The sequence below is a fragment of the Uloborus diversus genome, chromosome 9, assembly GCF_026930045.1.
Source record: "Uloborus diversus isolate 005 chromosome 9, Udiv.v.3.1, whole genome shotgun sequence".
NCBI lineage: Eukaryota > Metazoa > Arthropoda > Arachnida > Araneae > Uloboridae > Uloborus > Uloborus diversus.
In genome coordinates this window covers 127,998,932-128,018,404 of record NC_072739.1, presented here as the reverse complement: position 1 = coordinate 128,018,404, position 19,473 = coordinate 127,998,932, and the positions used below count along the sequence as shown (strand labels likewise).

At 32.4% G+C, this 19,473-nt stretch overlaps 1 protein-coding gene across 1 annotated transcript; it reads left to right on the top strand.

Annotated features, from left to right (window-relative positions):
- Nucleotides 1-212: 212 nt before the first annotated feature.
- LOC129230485 (TOX high mobility group box family member 4-A-like) lies at nucleotides 213-17,113 on the top strand. Its single transcript, XM_054864886.1, has 7 exons — nucleotides 213-319; nucleotides 4,287-4,422; nucleotides 4,764-4,844; nucleotides 7,351-7,551; nucleotides 9,311-9,526; nucleotides 10,409-10,563; nucleotides 11,873-17,113. The coding sequence occupies exons 1-7, from the start codon at nucleotides 213-215 to the stop codon at nucleotides 11,937-11,939; spliced, it is 963 nt and encodes a 320-aa protein (XP_054720861.1). The 3' UTR covers nucleotides 11,940-17,113.
- The last annotated feature ends 2,360 nt before the right edge of the window (nucleotides 17,114-19,473 follow it).

The following is a 19,473-nucleotide window of genomic DNA, read 5'->3' as shown; positions in this document are numbered from 1 at the left end:
AAAAAAAAACCTCTTAAAATTTCAGTTGCTGATAATAGTATTTATTTTCATGAAACGTTTAGTTTCCATGAAAATAGGACTGTCGTTTAGTCACTTTTGTAATTTCATTCTACACTTGCTGTATACGTATTCGACATTTATTTACGTTTTGTAGGAAGCGTTCTCCGTTTTTTAAAATCATGCTAATTATTTCGTTTTAGTTGATGAGTACTATGAAGCAGCGGCCTAGTCCTGAACCTACTGAAGTAAGTGTTCGAGCGCCCAAGAAACCTAAAGCACAGAAGAAGAAAAAAAAGAGGGATCCCAATGAACCACAAAAGTAAGCCATTCTTCGATTTTCTGTGGCAAGCGAGGGGATCATTTCAGTTATACAGTCGACTCCCACTACAACGCGATTTGACTTACGCGAATTTTTCACGAGTATTGAATTTTAGAGCTAACGCGAATTTTTTTCCCACAACACGATTTTTTTTGGAAGGAAGTATCAGTTTTATTATTGGCAACTAAATATTGATTTCGTGAATGTTTTTACATCCCTTTAAGCATCACTGACAGCCAAAGTTCCCACACCAAACTAGTCTTGTTCATCAAATAACCACTCAGCATCTTTTATTTATTTTTATCATTTTAAATCACCTTAGTGTCACCTTTATCTAAACTTTGTGATATGGGAAGAAAAAGAAAGTTTTTGATTAAAAAAAAAGCCAATATTCTCGAGATGCTTGAACAACTGCAAAACGTCGACGTTATAGAGCGACAATAAGTATGAGTGAATCTTCCATACGCACAATATGAAAGCTGCTGTTATATTGTGGATTAATAAAGAGATCAGGAAGCGGAGATGTTGCCACAAATTGAAACGTTATAAAGGCGAAGCAATCGTATTTAAAAATGTATTAGATAAGAATAACGATGGAGCATCATCATATATCATCACTATCTTCATTCTTTTAACTCTTAAATATAACTACTGTATCTACTGTACCATTATAGTGCATCATTTAAATTTTACCACATGCTATGCGTACCGTGTTTTTTTATTTTATGTCTTTCATTCACATTGGTCATTGATTTTGTTCATCTTAGTATTTCATTTTGAGTAACAGTTTTTTATTTTTTAAATACAGTAAATGTTCAATTGTTTACGCAAGAAACTGTAGTGTATGGTTAAGGAATGCTTTAGAGCAGTTTGAGGGGTGTTTATAAATGTCTAAAAGCATTTGGTATGCTTTGAAAAATTTGTATGCATATATTTTTCCACAACGCAAAATTTTGACTTACGCGAGGAGTCTTGGAACGCATCCCTCACGTAAGTCGGGACTCGACTGTAATTTAATCGGCACACATGCTAAAACGTCCTCTGTCACAAAACATAGCAAATTGAGTAAAGAGGCTGTCCACAAATAGTAACGTACACTTTTTGAGGCGGAGGGGAGTTCGAGAAATTATGAATTTGTGACAAGAAGTTCGACATCACTCATTTTTTTGTGAGAATTTGTACTATAAAAATGGCGTGGCATGTTCCAAGAGGTGTGTGTGGGGGGGAGGGAGGGAGTCAAAATGTTGAAATATGTGTGACATCATTTGTGGACAGCCCCTAAGTTGTTTTGACTAAGGCTCTTTCAGGCATTTGCCTTCTTAATGATTCTATGATGGGAAATATTTTTTATATAATTTGTGCTGTCAATGTTCCTTAGATACTCATGGAATCAGTCGAAATTCTTCATTCAGTCAAATAAAAAAATATTTAGTTAACAAGAAACAGGGAGATGCTTAGTTTCACTTCTTCAAAATTTGATTTTGTACTTTTAATAGAGAAATGGAGTTCAAACTTCTTCATTAATATTGAAACATTTCACACAACACTTTTTTATATTATTATTATTTTTTTATTATTATTATTATTAAAAGGAAGCAAATTGTTTGGTAATGTGATTTTTTTTAAATACATTTTCTGTTTTCAAAAAAAATAGATGCCCCGTTTTTGGGAAAAGAAGTAATTGTTCACGTTATGTACGCACTAGAGGTGCCCATCGCCTCCTCCAAAAGCACGAACGCCTCCCTCCCCCCGAAAAAAAAAAGATAAAACATACCTACCTCTAAAAGCACCCCTTAAGATTTTCAGTAAAAAAAAACCCTGGTTTTGCTACGAAAAGCGTTGGGATTTTATGTGTTAAAAGCGCATCGATGTCCTTTAAGAGATTCAAGACAATTGTAATTTTGCTCAGGCCCGTCATTTAGGGGGTCGATTCTCCCCTTCTATCTTTGAAAAATTGGTGCTTTTACATGCCAGTGGGCGTGGTTTTTGTTGGTTTTCCAACAAAGTTGCATTGAACATGCACCCTTTGCCCCCCCCCCCCCCCGTAAACATTCGAAAAAACAGGTCTGGTTGCGTTGCTTGGAATCAGAAATGCAACAAGAGAACCCCCCCCCCCCCCCCCTTTGATTTCCTTGGCCTTGCAATCTTTATGTGTGTTAAAAAAAAGTTATGAAGCAGTTCGCCCCTAAAAAAATTCTGTTTACATCTTTGCCTCAAATGCGGGAACTAGTCGTTATCTGCGTAGATTCACCTATTAACTGACAGCCATTTGTTTTGCGTTGTACAAAATTCCTTGTTCAGTAAAACTCTTTGTGTCAAACTATCATAACTTTTATCGTGATGATACAAATGAATTCGAAATAGAACGTCCGCTCCACACCAACATCTCATTTTTATTGAGAAGTTGTCAAAAAAAAAAAAAAAAGATCGTAATTAGTTTTTATCCAGTTATGGATTAAAAACCTTCAACAGATTTTTTAAATTCCTTTTGTTGAGCATTCTTTTAAAGTACTGTTTTTGAATGAACTGAAGAAGTTGAAGAAAAGAGATTGTAGAAGAATAACCCACAATGCTTTTCCGTGCAATAAAGTTTCTGCGCTGTAAAATTGGAGGTCGTAAATTTTAGAACTTCTACTATTTTACATAAATAACATGAAATTGCGTTCCTCTTAATAATAAGAGAAAAGCAAAATATAATAATAATAAACTGAAAAACATAATCCTTTTTATAGAAAGGAGATATTTATACGACTGCTATAAAACTGCCACTTTTTAACAATGGCTCGACTGGGGGAATTTATTGACGAAAAGCGTTACATAATAGCGCAAGATTTCTCCCTCCTTTTTTCCATTTAATATTTTTCCTTCGTTGCTAGGCAACGGACTTAAACAGATTCGAAAAAAGATATTTCTCTCTTTACATTCGTTCTTTCCATTTATAATGTACGCGTATTAAAAGCAATTTATGATTTGCTTTTACAATTTCCACTAAAAGAGGTTTTTTTTTCTCCTTCTGCGAACATAAATAGAACAAAAGAATCGTTACGATGATACATGGGTTCTTGTTCATTTATTACTTTTATGGTACGTGTGTGTTTTTTAGCCATTTATCACTTTTGTTGTAAATTTATTTATTTATTTTTTCTTTCTTTTTTGTCAGTTGGCATTGTTTAATATTTCATAGCACGAAAAAAAAATCGAATGATTGAATGAAAAAACTAATTTAATCGTGCTTTGAAAATGAAGATTGAAAGAATCTATGAATGAGAATTCATTTTAGCAAGAAAAGAAAAATCCTTTAGAATCAAAATTTGACAAAGATTTATCCCTCCCCTTCCATACACTATCGAAACAATACTTTGAAAAAATAAATTTGAAATAAAAAATGCGCATACCTGATGGGGATGGGGGGGGGCGTCGGAAAAACGTACTTTTTATGCCGGCTTCAATTTTTTGGCTTTGCAGAAGTTCGGTCCTCGACGCACATGTTTTCCCCACATGAATTTATGAAAAATATTGAAATCCTATTGATCGTACTCACTTGTTTGGGAATACCACCCTCCCCCTCAGGGGCGGATATAGATGGAGGGTCATGAGGCTCATGACCCCCTCCCCCTAAATCGTCGATAATATTATCCATCCAGCATTATTGCATGTGATCATAATTTAATGATTGCATACAGTTGATGCCCCCCAGGGATGTATTTTGAATATCATGCAAATATATTATTACACCATTATGTTCAAATACTTATGAAAGTGTTCATGTTTTCGGTTATCTTTTTGATTTTTTAATTATTCATAAACAAATGTTTGAAATATTGGTTCTTTCTTTTCATTGCTTTTGAATTAAATTTAAAGTTTTTGCCGCGTGCTAGGCGCCTGCGCCCCCCCCCCCCCCTCCATCCCCCTATTTTTCTATATTGCGAAAATTGGAGACTGACTTCAAACTTCTTTTTTTGGTTAGGCCTGTGTCTGCGTATGCACTTTTCTTCAGAGACACACAAGCTGCCATCAAGGGACAAAATCCGAATGCCAGCTTTGGAGAGGTGTCTAAAATTGTAGCTGCTATGTGGGACAGCCTAGATGCCGATGCTAAACAGGTGAGTTTTTATCCAGTAACTGTACTTAAACTGTTTAAAAGAAAAGATTTGGGGATTGTGCGACAATTTTGATTGCATTGGATGAGGAATTTAGAATGTGAATGGAAAAGTTTTAACACATATTTCACAATCTTCTGAAAGGAAAAAGAAAGTCTTGTGCCATTAGGTTTGCATGAGCATGCTTGCTCCTTGGTTATGTACTATCATGATGCAAGTTTTGAAGTTAGGTTGCCAATCCTGTTCTAACTAATTATTTGCTGAGACAATTAATGTCATAAATTAGTAGAAAAAAAATAGTCTTAAAATTTCTAATGGTTTCTTTGTTCTTTTGTGTTATATAGTCTTACAAAGCAAAGACGGAGAATGCCAAGAAGGAATATTTGAAGCAGCTAGCAGCTTACAGAGCGACTCTTGTTTCAAAGGTAAGACAGAGATCTCTTGGCTCTCAATAGTATTTTTAAAAACCTTTGTTATAGTTCTGTAGTTCTATCCCCCATCTGCTCCCTCCCCCTTTTTTTAAAGTTTAATTATTATTATTATTATTTTTTTTAAATGTTGAAAGGGATTTATTTTGAAATACAGGAGACAAAGACAGGGTTACCAACTTTCCATTTGCTTTTCCACTTTACCATTTTTGATGTTCTTAATAAATACCTCAATTTGTTTTTAGTTTTGGTTTGGCTAACAAGCCAACAATATTTCAGTTCAGATAACATTTTGTGCTGCCCACCCCCTCCCTCATACATCTCTGCATTTTTACATTATTATTTATTAAGCGTTCAGTTGCGGTTTTTTAGAGATTTTTTGGGCTTAGTTTTCTTTTAAAATGCTTAAGAGGAAATGCTTGATCCAATAAAAATTAATGTTATGTTCCCCCCCCCCCCACTTTGTGAGCTTCTTGCAGGCTATAGGTTGGAGACCGCTGGTTTAAACCAGTGGTTCTCAATCTTTCAGCTATGAACACTGATATAAGGTGATATACCCCCCCCCCCCTCCTTATATGTGATCAATACAAGTAGTATAATCGGAATTGGAAACTGTAGCTGGTTAGGATGGCTTAAACTAGTAACTGAATTAAAATATTGGTAATTTTGTACACAAAATAGTAAACTTAACTTTTTTTTTTGAACATATTACTATTAGAAAACATGAAATGCAATTATCATTCACTTTCATGACATCAGCGGCACAAATACCGCTGTTTGTCCTTCACTTTTTTTTTTTTTTTTTTTTTAAGGTTGTGACTGTGACAATTATTAAAAACAAAATTGTTTATTTCAATTATTAAAATTTATATCCTAGTGATATTTTTCATTCTGCAAAATTTTGATTGATTTTGAAGATTAAATTAAATTTCATTTACTTTTCAAGAAAATCTTTTGTACTTTTAACTAATTTTTAGAATTTCTACTGCATGTAAATAAATATAAACCTTTTTTTTTTTTTTTTGGAAGGTTGTCACCGAAGACACGCTTTGCCGAAAATTACATGCCTTGTAATTTGAGATTTCAATCCTTTTGTGCAACCCTTTTCTGGAAGAAATATGATATTTTGACTATCTTGCCAATAGATGGCGCCAGTAGTTTAGCAGAGCAACTGTACCTTCAGTTTGACATTTCTTGTTATGGGATGTAAACAATCTTTCAATTATAAATGATTTGCTCTCAATTCAGAAAAAGAAATATGCACTTTAGAATACCTAAAAGAATAGTGGTATCCACTTTTTATTTCTACTTTGGTATTGTTATGGAAATTGTTCTCTCCTTACATATACAATATTTAGATAAATAGCTAACCCTAAACTATAGATTTGTTCCAGTTGTAATGTTCAAATAAAATGTGTACTCTTAATTTCATCATTGTAGTCAAAACTAGAAGAGGATTTTTCAAAAAAAAAAAAAGTACAAGTGTGTTGCATGATGGTGCATACATGATAAACTAGATTTTCTTTTTTTTTTCTTTTTCAAAAAAAAAAAAAAAGTTGGAGAATTTTCACTTTTTTGTTGATGGATCAAAGTTAAAAAGAAAATATTTTTAATTTAATTAGTTTAATTATTTAATATGTGAGAAAAAATAAATGATTCAATAAAATAGTGAATGAATAAGAAAATAAGTGCATGAATTATGTATAAGTGAATAAAATTAGCTATTTCACTTGGCCATATTCACCTTTCCTTTATTCACTTCACAAATTGTATGAAACGTTTAAAATGAAAACATGCTAAATATTAGCTAAACAAGTGCTGCATTGGACATCAGTGAATCTCAATTAATACTTAAACTGCTAATTACAAAAAAACTTTTGTTTTATTGTAACATAACAAAATTTATTTTTGATTAATCACAAAAGATTACAATATGTGTACCAAATTTTTAAAATGACTTGTGTAATTATTTTCTTTTATCTTAAGAGCTATTTATTTTTTGACGAATCAATCATAGGTTTAAAAAATGTATTGAAATATTGTCAGATAAGTAGCAATGCAAACTGAAAATGCTTTACCTTCCTACTTGCTCCATATTCCCCTACTGAAACTTCTCTCATCATTTGAGCAAGGGCGCTCATATTGGGGGGCTCAAGTCCCCCCTCCTAGAAATTAGAACTTCCTTGCTTTTAGTACTTGTTTCTTTGCAAAAATGTAAAAACATTTCTTCTCCAGACATTAATGAATAAGTTTTTGAAATGTCAAACTTTAATAACTAATCTGTACTGAAATAGGTTTCCATGGAGAAAATATCTTGCTAAACCATGGGGAAAATATCTGAGCCCCCCTTAAAACTTTGCATATGGGCGCCCATGCATTTGAGTATTGTTCTATTGTTGCTAATATATTATTAAAACTTAGTGAAATATAGCTGTTTGCGTTGTTGTTCACTTGTCAATAACATATTCATTGTTCTAACAAAGTATTCACTTTGTTCTTCAAGGCTGCTGTGGACCAGTCGGAACCCATGTATGGCGGCAATGTCCCAAATGCGAGCCCTCCATCTTCCCATTCACCTCCGGGAGTTGGTTCTCCTCACGGGCAAATGATGCAGAAGCCGGTTCTGACATCAGTTGTTGATTCCATGCAACCAGTTACTAATTCAATGAATATGCATCCTCAGAACCAACAGGGATGGCATATGGTAATTAAAAATTATCCATAGTATAATTTCCGAAATAAGATTTCCTTTGCTTTAGATCACCTCCCTTTGTCAACATTTCTTACTTTTGAAATAAACTGAATATCAGAAAGTTTGGAAGGGGTTAGTTTGATTTCAATAGTTCAGAAAATAAGTAAAATGTTTTTTTTTTCTAAATAAATAGTTAGTTGTCTAAAAAAAATATTTGCTAAAGTTTTAGTGCAAAAGTTTTAAAGGTTTATGCTGCCCAAAAGAAAATGTTTTGCGACAGGTAGTTAACTGCTGAAAAATGTTTTATCGTCAAGAAGAACAATCTGCTTAATTATTATATTTAGTTAAGGCTGCTGTTCTATTCTTTGAAATTAGAGCAAAGAAAGAGAAAAGGAATCAAAATTATTTTGCATGTTTTGCTTTGATGTGGGCCTGTCCTTCCAAATTCCATTTTTCTAGAGAGGGAGGGGGAATAGGTTCATATTGTATTGAAAAACTAAAATACAACACCCCTATGTATGTGTAACCACATCAAAGCCAAGATTGCCAACTTCTGACTTCACTAAATGATGTTCCTGTTTGGTGTATAATGCAGATTGATTTTTAGAATAAATGCTAATTTCATTTCTTAGCAATTTGAAAACATAAAAAAAAGACTAAAGTAAAAGAGGAAGTTGAAAATAAAGAGCATCTTTAAAAAGGTTATTACGTAAATAGTGGTTGACACGTTAATTTTAAGAGCTACTACATTAAATAATTTTTATTGTATTAATTTTAATGAACACAGGTATTGTATGCATACATTTTAAATACCTACAAAGCTCCTCTTGATAAATTGATAATTTTTCCTCTATCAAATAATTTTTTAAATTTTTTATTTATTGTGTTTCAATAATTAAGTTTTAGTAATATATTAGCAAAGAGTTCAACAAATACTTGGCACCAGGTCCCATGGTGACTAGATTTTTAGCACTGGTACCTGAAACTTTTTGAATAAAATGTTCTACTACTTTTTCATATTTTATAGCAGTACTTTACCATCAATAAATATACAGGATGTTTGAAAATTAATCGTGGGGTTTTATTAGGCTACCAGTTTGGGAATATTAGATCTACAGTTGTCTGGTGAAGCTTGAAGGGAAGAGTAGGTTGTAAAGTTTCAATTGAATGCCTTTAAATGTCTCTGAGTGTTATTGTATCTGTCCCATTTGTTATTTATTAATCTGTTTATCAAAGCAATAAACGGTGGTCAAAGAGCAGTGGTTTCGACAATAATTGGAACCCTCTGTCACCAGACCTAACTCCATGGGATTTTTTCCTGTAAGAGAGTGTAAAGGATACTGCTTTCATATTTACAAAAGAAGCTGTTCAGAGGTTTTTGTAAAGTATACTAAAAAGTATAAAACTGTAAAGTGGGAATTGAATTCAGTCCATGTATGCTTGAAATTAGGTGTTTTAACAAGTTTTTCGAGCATCTGGTTTGTAGATTCACAAACTGCCAAAAGAAAAAATGATTCATACCCAGGATATGACTCAAGTCCCTCTCTCAGCACACTTCATTTATTTAAGAATAATAAATTCATGCGACAGTATTTAGTACAGTTATTCCAAAAGGATAATTATGAGAAATGTTACTTTTGAAAATACATTTTGAATGAAAGGAGAAGAAAATAGACACTCTTAATTGCATGTTCAACAAAATGCAAGGAGTTGATATTTAGCTATACTGAACTTAAGTTATGAAACTAAAAGTTTTAATTTAACATTTTAGCAGTCACCTCACCATATGAACAACAACAGTCCACCCCACGTTGTACAGGGAGGCAACAATCCCATGATGGGTCTCCACCAATCTCAACCTTCTCAGATGTCTCCTCAACATCATCAGCAAATGCAAACTCTCAACAACAATAATATTCATGTGAACTCTCCTCAAATGTGCAACTCTGCTTCCAACAGTCCTTCTTACAACCAGAATATGTCATCAGTAAGTACTTGTGATCCTTGATCAGAAAGAAAAATTATATTTGGTTTCATGCCATCAATTACTTTTGAATTTTTCAGTGAACTTTTTATGTAACTTTTAACTTCACATCCTTTCTCTATTAAGTTTCCTAAAATTTCTGATGCACTGTTCAACCCTGTGCGAGCCATTAAAAGTTTTGAAAAAGGGAAAAAAAGCACTATGAGTGTAACGGAGTGTGTGAGCATCTGAAAGTAGATTTTAGTCAAAAAAAAATGTTCACTTTTTTTTTTTGACAGTAGGTGGTGTTTTCATTTGTTCTTGCTGTCCGCCTAAGGCTGGGAAAAAAATATGTTTATCCATTTAAAAATGAATTTAAATCTTTTACAAAAATTGACCATCTTAGATAAAATAAAAATGTGACTTTTAAGAACCAGTAAAAAATTTTAAATCTTATAAAGGTTCCCATTTTTGTATTCAAAAAATGGAGCAGTTTGAACGAGAAATTGAGACAACAGAAAAAGCCATTTTTATACTGCTGCCATCCATGATCTTTAAAGAGAAAAAAAAAAGATAATTTTTTAAATTGTTGGTTCTTTTTGTGATCACCACAGTTTCAATTGTATAAAAACATTTTACAAACTAACTATATTGATGTATTATTCAGTGATTGAATTTTTGTAAAATATTGAATCTCATATTGCAAAGTGTTAAAAGTTCAAGCACTGCCTTATGTGTGTTTGAAATATTGGATAAATTCATTGTCCTTTCCATGGTTTCGTGTGATGATACAAAATTTTTCTAAGGTTGGAATAAAAATAAAATATTGCCACTTTCCTTAACATTTTTTGTTTTCATTTTCAAGTAAATAAAAGCTATATTTTTCCATATTTCTGACTGTTTCAGCTTTCTCCTACAAATGGAGGCAACCATACTAATTTAGGAGGTAGTGGTGAAATGTTGCCGACCTGTCTACGGAATGGTTGCTCGAATCCAGCAATTGACTCTGCTGACTGGGATCGAGAATACTGCAGCAGTGAATGTGTGGTTTCCCACTGCAAGTAAGTAATTTCTCATTTGTACTTGTTTAATTACAAATGAAGCTGTCCCCTGAAAAATTTGGTTCATTACTGTAAAAATAATATGTATTTAACGTAAATGAATTTCAGATCCAATCATCTTTTTCAAAAAAATTGTTGTCTGTTTACTGAATTAAAGGTGAAGTAAGTAATCTAAACTGAGCTGTTTTAGCCTGACAAAAATTACTGAACTCTGACATCTACCCTATGAGCTACTGTGTTCCTTCAAATATTTTTTATTTTAACAACAGCACTGCTCTTTAGTTCCTTTCAAAATTTACTTTAACATTACATATTATTCAATGGGTTTCAACTCACTTTATGAATTTAATTTTTAAGTAATTTACAACAAATAAATATGCTGATGTTATTATTTAAAAACTATTTAATATACCAACTCGGCTTTGTTTAATCATTTTTTCTCCATAAAAATGTTTTATAATTTCATTTGTACCTGTTTTTTTTTATTTTAATTACATAAATATTTTATGACAAATAATCAATTGTTTAATTTTAAGTGAAATTTTATCATGCATAACAAACATAAATATTTATCTACTTTTATTTAATGTAGCCTTCGAAAAATAAAAGCAACACGTTTCTAAAATAATAACTGCCAAATTTACTAAATGAAAAATAACATTTTTCATCAGTAAAATATGAAAAAATTTTTTACTCGTTATTATTCTGCGGAATAGGGTCACAGACATGCTTAAGACATCGCTCTCAGGTTTACTCAATTTTCTGAGCCTTTTAATGTATTTAGACTCATTATTTTTCTCTCATGCAACTGCATCTCATCTAACATTTGACTGCTTCTGGATCCTCTGAATTAGTTGATTCTATTTTTATTTGTTCAATTTCTAAAAAGTCTGACCACCAGTAAAAGACCCCGAAAAGTTTGATGATACCCAATAAAAGACAGGATGAGGAAAAGATGAATAATAGACCCTTTTTCACTTCAAAATGTGCAATAGTTCTTTTTTAGAACTAAAGCCTTATTGAATTCAAATGAACATGAAACACCAGCTGACCTCGTGGTGGCTGTTCACAACCTTCCACCATTGCCTTGTAAATACCAACTGGGCTCATAAAATTCACTCTAGATGACTTCACCGTATTCATGGGCAACAGCAACAACAGTTTTACCCGTCTAAAAGACTTATTACTTAAATCTACACTTATGACTGGCTGTTACTGGACCCTTGTCTGTTACTAGTGCCCTTACCCTATATGTATTTTTTCTAAATTTATTTCTGTATGCATTTTAAAGTAAATTTATTTTTTCCAGGGATGTTTTTGCAAACTGGGTTGCGCAGAGACAAATTACCTCAAATCCGTACTCTACAGTGAAATAATTTTTTGTGCTTCAGTGTGTACAGGATGCAGTTTCTCCACTCAGTATTACCAACATGTACTCTCTATTGTATTATACAAGGCTTGAATGTATATAATATGTATAATATAGGAGGATTAGTCCTTATACAATGTATGATACTACAAAAAAAGAACATAAAAACTGAATTTTAAAAGCCAGGTTTTTTCGGAGGATGTTAAAATCACTGTGTACCTTTCATCTCGATCGACTCAGAAACTTTTGCGATTTGAAGACTCACAAAGAGTGTACTTTTACTCACAATAATTTAAAATAATGGTTTTAAATTCATTGATGCGTGAAACTTGGAAGCATACGAACTGATATTTTGGAATGCATCTGTTTTTGAAAGTGTTTTATTCTAGAGGAAATTCAGAAATGCTCATCTAACCTTTTAAAGAAAAATGAGTCTATTGTGTTCTGAAATCCTTGGTGGAAATGAAGAGTATGAATATCTTTGGAGCAAACACCGAGAGAATTTGAGGAAATAATATCTTTAGAAGCACAAAGTTCCTTCAAAATAGAAAAGATTTAAAATGATTCGATTAAAAACTTGAAAGGAGGTTCATGAATAGCATGTTGTTACGTTTGGAAGTAAAATCATTGTCATGAAGATAATGCTTTTTCCCCAAATATGATTAAGGTGCACTGTGGCTTTAACCTCAGTGTTTTGAACTCATTGTAATGCAAAAAAAAAGCAAAGAGCTTAACGAAAAATGAAGTACTGATAGACTGTTGTTTTTCCTTCATCAGCAACTGTTCCAAGTTTACTTTGCTAAGAAAAGAAAAGGTAGTGCATCTGCATAGGACAATCTGGTAAAACTGTGCGAGTAACAGAATTGTTTGAAACTTTTCTTTCTTTCACAGCAGAATGCTGTACTTTAGCTAGAATGTGAATCAACGTACTTGTGTCCTTTTTCCCCCATTATGTGATTGAAGCATTCGAAAATGATTCAACCATCCTTTCTATTGATCCTGATCAATGAAAACTCCTTGAAAGTTAGAAAATCTCTATTCAGTTATATTTTCATACGTCTAATGTGTTTAAGTAATCTAAGATTTATGTTCACAAAATTGTATAGAATGTTTTAAATATACACTTGTAGAGTACAGGGGGAAAACCTGCCAGTACAAAGGAAAAAAAAGGCTTTGAGAAAGATGCATTTGAGTGTTTTCTGTTTCATGGAGATCCCGAGTACCGCCTATTTTCAAACAAATATTTCAGTTGACTTATGGGTTTTTGTACAAAAGATGATCAGCTATTCGAAAAGAATACTCCAGCAACCACTAGATTTCGTTATTATTTGTTCCCTTGAAAAAACAGGGCTGCAGTCAGGCTGATTTTGGGGTAAAGGAGTCGGGAATCAAATCTTTAAAATTCCAAGAGTCGGGAATCCGTCATTTTCTCTCCCAAGTCCTCGACTCTGCCAGTGCTTGTAGAGTCAGAGTCAGGCTGATTCTGGGGTAAAGGAGTCGGAGTCGAGGGTTCCAAAATTGTGCGAGCCAGTGTTGGTCGGTTTCTCTCCGACTCAGCAGCCCTGAAAAAAACTGACAGGCCAGGGTTTTCCCCTTGTACTCGTCTTTTATTTTTTTTATCTGATACTCAAGCTTCCCCCAAACTAGTAACTAATGAATTTTATTCATGGGCTTTTTGTGTTGGTAGTTAAAATGTTTTTCTACAATTTGACAGTGGTGAACATTGATGAAAATTCTCAACATGTTTAGGTTGAAGATTTCCAAATTTTATGTTCTCCCCAATCATCATTTGTAACATTTTTTCTGTAAAGAAAATACCATTACATTTTGTGTTGAAAGTATAGTTCATCATCAAGATTACTGTAAATTACTTAACTCAGAATTGCTCTCGCATACCCATCCTTTTTTTAATATTTTGCCATAATATTATTTTCTCTGTCTGTCATTGTTATTATTGTTTAATTTAAACCATTGTTATTTGTTATTTTATTTCAAACTGTTCATAATAAAAACTTATATCTTAATTTGCTGTTGATATAAATACACATATAAAAACAAAAAAGATGCAAAGAGAGGGGTGCAGTGGAAACAGTTAATATCATTGTGTCTAATAAGAACGCATTTCCTCAGAAAGTTTTTCCTTCTCCACATCTTCTCTCGGTTAGAACAGCAACTTTTCATATAAGCAATCCAGGCTTTATTCCCTGGAGTGGGAATGATCCACTTGAGTGAAGCAGTATTTCGTATTTTTATTCAGCAAAATACACCAACATTCCTGTTAATCTTACTTGATAGATTTTAAACTAAAATGATTTTGCACATAATTAAAAACTTTTTTTAAGTTTGAATTATTTCAAACTAGTTCTCAGAAGTTTGAAAATTTTGTTAATAGGCTGGAGTTAATTATTTATAGGTTAAATATAAATTTGAATTTGGAGTAATATAGATGATTTGTAATTTAACTAGTAATAGTTGTACAGTCAAACCTCCATATATCAAACTTCCACATATTGAAATTTTCTATACATCGAAATCCCAGCAAATTTCTATGTTCATCACATAGAAAAATTATTTCTATATATCGAAAAAATCTTTATATATCAAAATTTTTTTCGAGACATTCGTAGATTTTGATTCAACTTCAGGCTGTTTGTTTCATGAAAAATTAAAATTAGGGGAGAAAATTATGTTCACTAAAGGTTGCTGCCAAACTCGGAAGGAATCTGGGGTTGAGGGCTGTGTAAATAGGTCATTGTTCCGTTCTGGAATTCTTAAATTCCCTCAAGTTTATTTCAAATCAAAGTTGTAACCAATAACACTGTAAAATCAGTTTCAAGTTATCTCTTTTATCTGTTGATTATCATTTCTAGTCTTTTTATCTTCAGTAAAAACCATTCAAGTTAAGTTGATTGATTTTTTACTTTTCTCTCGATTACACTGTCAAAACGAAACAACCCTAATGTTGCGAATCAAGTTAATTGACAAAGAATGAAGATGTATGACAGCGCAAAAATGTAATTTTTGTTAATTTTTTTATTATTAACTTTCATTTAATCCGATGCTCGTATAAATGAGAAAATTGGGTTTCATAACACGAAAATTAGGTTTAATTTTAGTGTTTTAGGAGATTTGTACAATAAAATAAGATCGTTCTATATATCGAATTTTTTTCCGGCAATTTGCTACGTCGATATATGGAGGTTCGACTGTAGTAAAGTTTTAAAACACATCCTTATGCACATTGTTGTATGAATTTGATTTTTGCAATTTAGTTGAAGATTTATCAATCCAGGTTTGACTGCATTAATTTCAGTAAATTTTTGTGTCAAACTTGCCAGTTTAATCTGCTACTTAAGTGTTGCCTGCACACCATAATAAATACAGTAGTAGTAGCAGCATGCCCCCCCCCCCTTCCTTCTCCAAGAGCGATGGCGATAACCCTCAAATGTTAAAAAATACCCCTTAAAACAAACCCCTAAATGTTTCAATGGTGTAGTCTGTGCCATCATCAATCTTCCCCCCCCCCCCCCCTCTTCCTGTGGGGTACCCTGCTGCAAGCTTCAGTAAACAACAATTTTGGAGCACAAAAACTTTTCAATGAAAGCTCACATACAGTTTGAACTTAACTTGTGTTTTTCTCAAAAATTTACTAAATCCACTTGCATCCCTTTTCTTCTCACTGCCTCATATCTCACCCCGGGAACAAAAGTGACATAACTCAAATTTTGTTAAAACGTACTAACTATAGGTTTGAAATTTAAATTAAAGCTCTTTCTTGCAACAAAATTTACACAAAGTTAGCTTACATATTTGGTGCATGGTGGCGTAAAAATGATGTAATGAATAGTGACACATCGCAAAAATTTCATAATTTAGAAGAAATATTTTCAAACGTTTAAGTATTATCTTTTTAGATAACAAAAACTAACCATTAACTATCACATCATAACTTTTTGAGCGTATTGTAATATTTGAGACGAAATTACTCGAAACTACTATTACATAAATCCTTGATTTCCTCCAAAGCTGTTTTATTGAGTTGTGTCACTTTCCTTGCGGGTATTTGATATGTCCACCCTGCTCTCTGTCAGGAAAAAAATCATATAACTCAACACTGATGCTTTTTTGTTTATTAATATTAAACCTTAGTAGATCAGAGTGAAATATAAAAAATCACGTTTAATTCCAACATCAGTTCAAGTTTACTTTTAAAAATTAAGTAGTTGTTTTTTCTTATAACAAATGTCAGATATCAAATTTAATTCTTTTTCAAAATAATGATTTCACTTTTTTATCCCCCTTTCATCATTCAATATAAATATTATTTTTGTACTGAAAAAATTTAAAGGTATTTCTAAGTTGATTAAAAATTCTGCTTTTTTGGTTTTTCTTTTTGGAAAAAGTCCTCTTACAAGTTCCTATAAACAAAATGTGTAAAACTTTCATGTACTGTTAAACATTTTGAAAACTTGAAACAGCTCGCAAAAAGGGTAAAAATTATTTCTATTCATAACTTATTTGAAAAAGTATAAATTTATTTGACATTCGGGGCATGTTTTAAAAAGGGCAACTAGGTAGAGGCTTAGGAGCCCCATAATGGTTAAAATTGTTTTGCCAATGACTAAAATTAAAAGACTTGACTACATAAAGCTCCAAAAAGTGTTTGGCTTAGGGCCTTCCGATACCTTAATCGCACCCTTGTTCATATTGCCAATTTACCAAGTTACTTGTATGTTAAATGTTTTGTGCAGAACATGTTCAAAAAGCACAGTTTTTAAATTGAAATTGGCTAAACTTTTTTATCCATACTAAGTTTTTCATTACTCAATTGCCTTTGTTCGAATCAGAATTATCTGACGTCCAGTCAGTAGCCTGTTGTCGGTAAAAGTGTTGCCAACATTAGATCTCAAAATTATCTTTTCCTCATCTGCCTATGAAAATGATTTTTCTCCCATTATTTAAATTATGTGTTTGTCACCTGCAATGATCCCTATGAAATATTCTGTACTATATGGTTTGACCACTTTATTTTGGCCATTGTTATCCAATTCATACTTGTAGAACTCATTGTACAAAACCAGGGATTTAAAAATCATTGTTGCGCTGCTCTCATCTGTGTATTTTTTGTGTGAAATAGTTGCTTCTGTATCACTATTCTCATTGAAGACATTAAAAAAGCTTTAAACGAAGATACTTGTTTTTATTTGTCCTGTTATATTCTTTTGTTTTACACATACTGGGCCCGGTTATCGCACTGAGCCTTGATAACTCAAAACCCCAAGGGAACATGAAAACATGTCGACTTAAACCGATGTCAACTTTCTGAAGTTCCATTATTTTAATTCCTCCAGAATTCCTTTACCACTTTAAAAGAACAATTTTGAAAAATGGCCATGGAGTTATTCCTTAAGAATTTTAATTTCGAAAAATGCCCTCTCTTGTTCTTATTCTTACCCAAGACCGTCAAAAAGTGCGTTTTTAAAGCTAGTGTTGCAAAATTGCCAGCGTTGATTCCTTGCACCTATTCCTTCCCAAATGTGAGCAAAGATGGCCTACAATTACGTTTTTCCGACCTTAATTTCAAAAAAATTTTGGGGGTGGGCCTACAAAGCTCGTTTTTCTCCAACATCGCCAAAAATCGTCCTAATTTTTTTTTACAACTGCAATTTAGAAAGATGTCCGATATTTCTGCTCAAACCTGCACTTTCAACTAGGGTCATATTACTTAGGTAAACGTGTAATTTTATTGTCTTTAACAAAAAATACATTAGTAATATTTTTTAATTTCTTCACAAAAGGTTTATTTGAACATTTATGACTTGAAAATTGCGGTCAAAAATGTAAAGGGCAGGAACAATAATTATATTTGCTCTACCTTAAATTACCCCTCCCCTTGAAAATGCGTACGCCACTGTTCCAGCCATTAAACTTCTAAAATTCAGTTAGTCTATGGCCCCACTTCATTCTTATAGGCCGTGACAATCGCTGAAACTCATGGCGACAAAGAGAGCACTACAGGGAACCCCTGTTTCCATTATGCTGCCATTGATTGGTGGATACAGGGTTCCGTTCAGTGCCTCTTACGATCAATATGATCGATGTCCAATCAAAAATAAACAAACTGAAACGTTGACATTGATTGGTGGATACATAAGTTGCATCAGTTTAACACAGAATGTCAAGGCCCGTTAAGCGTCAGCGCCATCTAGTGAAGCCATGATTAGTCGCAGTTTTCCAACTGCTAATTGGCAGGACTGTCAGTGGTATCCTGCTAACAGAAAACCCTTAAGTTTCGTATATTGTTTGTAGTTCGTAAATGTTTTGGATTCTTTATGTACAATTTTAGCTTAATAACTGAATTACATTTAAAGAGCTCTTTTATTGATTTTTCATAGTTTGAATTTCAAATTTCATTTTAGATTATTTTGTGTTTGAGATTTCAATCCTTTTGCATCTTGTAAATACTTATAATTGCTATTATTTTTAAAAACTTGATAGCTATTTTAATTTATTGTTTCTCAAATCTGCTTGTTTTACGTTTTATAATTTCAGCTTATTATTATTATTATTTACTTTTTTTTTTTATTAACTTGGTTTTAGTTTCTCTCTGGTAGAGTTGAATCTTGCAACTCAATTTTCACCAACTTCTTGTGATTGGATTCTTTGCAAATTTGTTATGCGATCTCGGACCCGATAATAATGCAATATTTTATACTCAGATTGATTAATTAACTACTGATTAATAGTTTATTCCAATTTTAATCAACATTTTTGCATAAATCCGCTAATATGACTGAGGACGAAAAAATGCCCGCACAAATTAGAATTAAACATCTATAGAAACTCTTGATTTTTTGAATTACTTATTAATTATTTCGAAATAATAATTAGTATACTGTACATATAATTGTTCTGTAAAAGGATGTAAAGTAAGATAATATCAACCGATGCTTGATTTTTTGTTGCTGAGCTAATCAAAAAGAACATGGGGAAAAAAATATATTGTAAAAATGTCACACTTATTACGGTGGAATCGGTTTTACACCGAAAAATAAGTGAAAAAAATTGTTAAACAAACCCCTCCTAAGAACATTTATGATGATTTTAAAAAATATTTTAGTGGTAATATCCCTATTAGTCTCCAGTATTTTTTCTAGACTATAAATGTTCATGCTTTTGAACTTATCAGAAGAATGTTTCCGTACAATATAATGCTCTCTTCCTCTTCACATAAAAATATTGGCTATGACACTGCCGAAAAGTTAAAAAAAAAAATTTTAGATCAATGGTCTAAGGGGAAAAAAAGGGGGGGGGGGTAGCATTTTCACTACGTGGAGGGTGGTAGGGAGAAACGGTGGCCATATTAGGAGAAAGGGGACTATTTTACAGAAGAATCAACAAGAATTTGCGTCAGAAGCATTTTAAAGGGTTTTTATTATTATTATTTTTGTTTACCGGTTCAGTATATCACAATAACTCAATTTTTAGAGGGTAAATTTCACCCCGTGAAAAGGGTTTATTTCCGATTAAAAGATTTCACG